Genomic DNA, 7583 nt, shown 5'->3' with positions numbered 1-7583 from the left:
ATAGCTTTATTTGATGGACAGGAGCCGAAACTTCGTGCTAATCAGCGCATACAATTTCGTGTCCTTAAAAGATAAATGACCTTTCTTTAAAAAGATTCTTCTGAACAAGGTCACATTTATATAAAAGAAAAAAAACTATCTATTTGAAACAAATCGTTTGCTGCGAATTCAGGTATCTTCAACTATTATATCTTATTTCAGAATTTTGCGCAAAAAAAAAGCAGAAGAATGGGTAGAATATAAAGATGCATAATTCATTTGCAACTTCAATTTTATTTAAAATAATAACATATTTGAAATACAATTTTATTAATATTATTTTTCTCGAAAATTTATAATAAAATTAACTCATCCTGAAATTCATTTTGGAATAATAAATTATTAATTATTTATTATTTTAGAATTATAATTTATTTTAGGTGACCTGTTTAAAGTTATCTTTATAAATGAATAATTTACACAAATATTTATTAAATACTTGATAATATAAATGAATAATGGGGCAAAGCCAAGAATATAGAAATTAGTTATGAGATCACTAACTTTTCATTTTATTTACATTTTCTACATTGAATTGTAGCAACGGTTAATCTGATCTGCTAATTCAGAGGGATTCTGCTTTCCCTTCATTTGGAGGTTATTGTTAATATTTTCTTTCGGCATTTTTTTACTTTGTATTTGACATTGCATTTTTTTTCTGTTAGTGTTTATTTGTTTTAAACTGATTTTACTAAATAGTTTTGATTTAAGTGTACTAATTTAATAGTTTTGATTAAGTATTTAAGTAAGAATAATGTGGATAGAGAAAATCCTACTGAAAAGAAAAAAAATGATGTAGCTATATATTTACATCTAAAGCACATTGCAAATAATAAATTTTTTTCCTTTAACGCACTGCCAAGGTTTATGAGAGTTTTTTTTCATTAATTAATCTGTAACAATAGTATCCGAGATATTACTAACAGGATATCTCAATTTAGAAAGGTACATCATATAGTTACAAAATAAAAAAATGCAATTAAACTATCAGAATTTTATGAGGGTTCTTTTGGAAATGCCGTTGAAAATCAGTCATATCCTTATGTTTAAAGAATTTGAATTACTACATTATTAAAAAATGGCTTCAATTCAAGCACATATGGTGCACATCAAATACCCCGATGAAATTTAAATTTTGAATTTTTTTTGCCATATTTTGAAGAAGAAAAAAAAAACGTAAATTTGTAATATACTGAAAAACTGTATGCAGTGAGCTATTAGAGTACATGATTATTTGTGTTTATCATGTGATTGTGGCATCACGTGAATGGACTCCATTATTCTGACTGAATTCACTAGCCCATTCATACAGTCAAGCATTGAGAAAGTTCATCGTTTGTTACCGGTGGAAAAAAGTTAATTGGATTTTAATGAAAATAAATCGTTTGTTTTCATGTGCTGATCGACTACTTTCAGTCACGAAAACAAAAAGAGAGAAAGAAAAAAATGGATGACTGGAATGAAACGTCTGTCCCGTTCTTCAAGCAGTTTTTAAAACCTTATGGTAGACCAGTTCCTACTTATGCGTAACGGTTTTTAAAAGAAAGCTTTCCATTTTGGCGGCCTTTTGAAACTTCGACCGATTCAGAAGAATTCCTGATTTGACAAATTTTTCTTTCTTTCTTTCTTTTCCGTTTCTTTTTTTTTTTAAGTCATTAAATGAACTTACTACTGCACGATAACTCTATACATAAAAAGAGATGGTAAACCCGTCTAACTTTCTGTTTTTTTAATCTAGTGACTTCCAAATTTTTTATTATTATTAATTTTATCCATTAGTAAATTCAGATACCTTCCAAGATACCCTTGTAAAATCTCAATAAGTATTTTTTTATTCTAAAAAAAATCAATCATTTTTTAGCGTAGACAAAAATAAATAAAGGACACTAAAGAGTGTACAAAGATTTGTTGAGCAAATTTTAATCTTTACTAATAACAAAGGTGTGTGTGTGTGAGTGTGTGCATGTGCGCGCGCATTCGCGTGTCGTGTACGAGCATGTACGTGTGTGTGTTGACACTCTGCAGGCCAGATCGTTTGACTTACAGCTACTACCTTGGAGGGTAGGAATATGAATAGTGCATCTTTTTCTTAGATTGTAACTAGGATTTTAATTTATTAACAAAATTAAACTGAATTTTGAAATATTTCTGTGATAATTTCCAAATATAGTATGGCACAAATAAAAAAAGTTCACCTTTTCAAAAAAATGTTTTAATTTCTTTTTAACGTTAAAAAATATAATTGTCGTGCACATTTTTCCTAAGTTTTGGTAATTTTTCAAATTTTTTTTTTCTCTAACGATAGATTAGATCTTTGCTTTGAAATTCAAGCATTTTTTAGTATTTCTTCAAACATTTTATTGTCTGAGTTTCTTTCATTGAAGAACACCATAGAAGAAATATTCTGTTTATTATCTATGTTGTTTACAAAGCGAATAAAAAAAATGTAGTTACAATATCTTGAAGGTTAGAAGATAGATGAACGGGACATTTTACATTTTTAATAGCACTATGATGCAGTGGGATTGGTATAAACAATTAAAATAACATGGTTTTAATGCCAGACAATTTCTCATAATCATGGACATGAAATTATATATAAACCATTTATCTGAAATCAAATATAATCAATATTCCCAGCGATCCTACAAGTCGCCTAAAGTGACTAGTGAATTAAATAAATAGTGGAATCACTAATTGACTACTCTGATCCGCCCGTAGGCACACGGATAAAGCTGAATGATCGGACCACTGCGACAGCAACACTGTCGGGAATTGTAAATGAGTTCTAAGGGCCATCACCGGCCACGGCAGACCCCTTCCATCGGGAAGCACGTCCCGTCATCGGAAGAAGGTAGCCGAAACCCTCACCATTTCTATACCCACCAGGGCAGCGAGAACCAACCAACGTACCAGAAGCTTCTTATCCTCATTTTTGAGGTGCTCCCAGTGAGAATAATTAGTGGAATAGATAAATCTGCTACTGATCTCAACACTCCAATCGTGGTTTTAAACTGGACTCAAATACTCACCATGGCCTGAAATTTTTCTTCGCTATAATAAAAAAAAAATAGCAAACGGATTAAAATTCTCAGGATGTTCTGAGTGGATAATCATTTTTTTCGGCAATCAAACCTCAGATAATTCTATATCATCAGATTTATTTAAATGAATAGAAGTGAATGAACTCAATCAGATTACCTATTTTCTCTCAGTATCTCAGATTACCTTACTATCAGAATTACTCAATCAGATTATCAATCAGGTTAATAAATATGGATGAAGCAGTGACATTAAATGGATCCTACATCCATTCAGGATTATCCATATTATTGTTTTGAAAGTATATTTCTCTTCCAAGTGATAGGCTGTGATCAGTGGTCTACAAAAATTTTACAGCTTATGGAATTGAATTGAATTACATTATTTTATTGCATACTCTAAAAGAGGGTTATAGAAACGATATAATATATATGTCTGGTCATTTCAATAATTTCAGTGCATATGCAAATAAATTCCATAAATGGCGCTCGCTGTTCATTAATTTTAGCAAGATAATGGTCAAAAACTGGTATACTGTTTGTAAAATGTGACATTCAGGATACATGATGCAAAAATTTTTCAACAGAGCAGACCACTGAATCTAAGACTACCAAATTTATCATTTAATTATTTCTTGAGAAATGGAAACATATTTAAAAGAGTGCTTTTTTTCATTGCAGTTAGATTTTTAATTAAAAATCAATCCAATTTTTTTTATCTTCTTTTGTCAGTGATTTCGGATCAATCATAGCAGGCAAACCATTTTTTAAAATTCAAAAAGTTAACATTTCTGTGTTAAAATATTTATCTCCATTCAATTTGCTCTAGACTTTTGACAATTTTTTTTAATATTTTAAAAAATATTTCATACCTTATAAGAATACTTTTCATTATTTTAATAACTGTGTTTAGGCATACACATATAAAGATATTAAATATATTTTTATGTGTATGTTATTGTTCTTATATAATTAAAAGTGAATTTTAAAAAATAATATTGATGGAGACTAATCAAATCTTAAACATTATCAGATTTTAAAATCGAATAACATCATAAAAGTTTGCTTAAATAAAACCGTACTAATTTTGAGAATACTTTGGAACGATTCAGGAGCGCAGTTTTGAAATTTGTCTGCCTGTTTAAATATTTTGCTAGAATAACACCCCTACCTAGATCCCGGCCGGTTTCAGATTGTTGAGGTCAACTTATGCATCCTCTGAGAAACTCTGCTACTAAACCACCAAGCAAGTCAGACTCACCCATAAATTACAGTGTGTTCTAGAAGACAGCTTGCGAATTTTAGGAGTAAGCCAGGCACTCAGTAAAAAGTTGTTTTTTGCCATGGAACACATGCTTGGATACGTAAGGTGGACTGGATGGGCAGGAAAAACCCACAGCAAGCTCTTTTGGGTGAATTTAAGTAAAACAAAAGGATGCCTTAATATAATGCACAACTTAGATTTATAACAATACAAATTTACAATTGTATAACAACCCAATTGCATGAATAAGAACGTTACATGCTGTATGGAGCATGATAAATACAATGCAGTGGCATGTAGGAGGTAATATTAAAAACAAATCTTCGGAGTACTTAAAATAAATGCTCAAAGGACTTTAAGGTCCGATTGTATTATTGGGTTGCTGCGTATATGTATTCTACTAAATATGCGCTGTACAGTTTTATCGAGTGTTCTTTTATTTAACTCATTGACAGAGAGATCCTTATAGAGCCCCCCCCCCCTTTGTCCTTCTCTGGCTACGTGTTCTCTTATAAAAATGGCTTGTTTGCGAGTGCCTAGCCTACTCTTAAGGTCTATAAACGATATTGCAGAATATATATTGTATGTGTTAACTCATAATGCATAAATCATTAAATAAAAAATACAATATTCATCTTGTGCAAGGAAAATCTTGGTGTAAAATGATCGAAAGGTGAAATTTAAAATTTCCATTAAATATGCCCTGAAGGGAGTTGAAAGCGAATTTAGCAGTCCAAAAATTCTCGCACCATATTTTTTCCGTGTCATGTGGAAGAAACCAATTATATTTAAGAAAAGCATGCATGTTTTTAGTATTAAGGCGATTCAACTAAATTATTTTGTGAAAGCAATTCCATTATGATTCTATTCTCTCTTTATAGAGGCATATCAAGGGTAAGTAGCGTTCAAGCGAGGGATATATTGTAAGGAAGGTGAGAATCTTGGCCGAGCTCGTAGATAGGTATCCAATTCAATGGATATGATAATGAGGGTAGGGGGCGTAGTTCTATTTTCCCATTACTTCCTATGATAAGAAAATGAAAAATATAAATTTGGCTATTTATCACCTCATTACAAAGAACAACTTTTGCTTTGAAACTGCAACTATTTAGAAATTATGGTTTAAATAATGAATTTGAACCTTTATTTTCGCCGGTATTTTAACCTTTACTTCTGACACCTCATTAAGAACTCATTAATGATATTCTCTTCTGCCATCTTTCATTTTCATAATCTCAACCCTTATGAAATAAAAAGAGGAAAATTTATAATGGCAGTAAAATTCCTTTTCCTTATATTTCTCTGTACAAAAGGAATCTAAATCTCACCATCCGGCTTGCCGAAAGATTTCTTTCCTTTTTTTTTTTTTTTTTTCTTAACTTTCAAAAATATGTTTGAGTTTTAGTATTAAAATTAAAAAAGTAATATTTCGTGTTCATGGTCCCGTCAAAGGCTGGTATCCAGTACATAGAAATGCCCTTGCTCGTGAGTCCTGTTTGTCACATTTCAAACTGTTGTGACTCATGTCATCCATGATGCTTCTCTGGCAATGGTATGCAATATATTAGCTTTGTGTAATCGTACCCCTATAACAAGGTTTCAACTATCTCTCAAATAAAATTTCAGTAAGTAACACATACCAATTGACATTATTGGTAATTTTTTTATACTGGCGATGTAATGGAAATCCACTTATAATTCTGTAAAAAAAATGCCGCCTACTTAATCTTAGAACTTGTTTATTTGACCCATGTTTTTGACTTAGTTGCATCAATGCATAAGAGCCTCCTGAACGTGAAGTTGGAAACCCTTGAATCTCATCAAGAAAAGAGTAAGAGTGGTAGTTGCAAAGTCAAACCGCACCTAGGGAAAAACAAAAAAGTGAGACTGAATTGCAGAGCACACAGTCAATACAACCCACCTCAACCTCATTTTCAGGTTGCTCTAAAAATCAACTGTCTACATCGAAGCATGAAACGAAAATCTTCCCATTGTAACATCCACGTTTCCTGTTCCTGTTCTTCCGGCAACCCTGCAATCGAGTTAGCGAGGCGACTCAGAGAAACTTCTCTTGTCAGTCGCGCGTTATCATCATCTTCTCATGCACACATTGCTGCGACTATCAGTTTTTGGGTTTAAACAAGATACTCAGTTTAAAGTTCGGGGCCTGCTTGGACACACGAGGTCAAAGTTCAGAGTGCAGTAGCTTTTTTTAATATCTGCAGGACACGGAGTTTAGAGAATTCTTCGCCCGTCTGCTGCGGGCCCTGGAACACGTGTTTTTTCCTGACAACACAGAATTTGAATTCATCAACAATTCGTCCACCGGAACTTTGATTCTAAGCTTCACTTTGGATAATAAATCTAAAGATGTGGATTACTCTCTTGTTGATAGCCTCAATTATTGGTAAGTAGTTTGTTTATTCATTGAATGTTTGATTAATAATCGTAGATTTTGATTGATGAATGTGTCAGTATTTTAAATCGAATGATTCTGGTTGATGATGTGGTGGTATGATAATTTGGTGGTTTTTAGACAGACGGTGTTTTCAAATGGGGATACTATTGTAAATAGAAATACAGATTATAAACTTAAGGCTTTTAATTGTCCATTTTGCATTTTGTGGTTAAAAACGAACAAAATAGCTTTCCAAAGGAAATACTATTTCGCTGCCAATATATAATAACAATTCATAACTGAAAAATAAAATTCTTTTTTTTTCTCGAATTATTTGATCAGTCTAATTTCAAATTTCAATCTATACGTAAAAAATGAAATATTTATGAGTTGCTTCGGCTCTCATTAGAACAAATTATTAGATCTAGAATGATCAAATTCGGAATAAATGTAATTTAAAGGGTGAGAATGTGCATTCTAAAGCCCTTTTTTTTAAAAAAAAAATATATGAATTTGAATTAATTAAAAAGGTTGCCAAAATCAAATGATTTCTACGATAACTTGCAGAAGTATCATAGTACAAATTCAATTTTTCCAACATTTTAAAATTTAAAAAAAAAATTTTTAATCATGTTGATTTTTATTCCTAACTTTAATATTTTTTTTAATTTAAAATTTTTATTTTTTTCACTTTTATTTTATTTTAAAATTTTATTTTTTAAATTTTTAATTTAATTTAATTTAAAAATTTTAATTTAATTTAATTTAAAAACGTTAATTTAATTTTTAATTTTAATTTTATTTTATTTTAAATTTTTATTTTTCATTTATTCATTTATTT

At 30.7% G+C, this 7583-nt stretch overlaps 1 protein-coding gene across 2 annotated transcripts in view; it reads left to right on the top strand.

Annotated features, from left to right (window-relative positions):
• Window positions 1-6409: 6409 nt before the first annotated feature.
• The window catches only part of LOC129972494 (microsomal triglyceride transfer protein large subunit-like), a 57836-nt gene continuing 56662 nt past the window's right edge, over window positions 6410-7583 (top strand). For both annotated transcript variants that reach the window (XM_056086639.1, XM_056086638.1), the window contains exon 1: window positions 6410-6751. In XM_056086639.1, coding sequence (XP_055942614.1) covers window positions 6715-6751 — 37 coding nt within the window. In that variant the 5' untranslated portion in view covers window positions 6410-6714. The remainder of the gene's footprint in view (window positions 6752-7583) is intronic.

The sequence above is a fragment of the Argiope bruennichi genome, chromosome 6, assembly GCF_947563725.1.
Source record: "Argiope bruennichi chromosome 6, qqArgBrue1.1, whole genome shotgun sequence".
Classification (NCBI taxonomy): domain Eukaryota; kingdom Metazoa; phylum Arthropoda; class Arachnida; order Araneae; family Araneidae; genus Argiope; species Argiope bruennichi.
The sequence above is the reverse complement of the archived record's forward strand: the minus strand, read 5'-3'. Positions and strand labels throughout refer to the sequence as shown.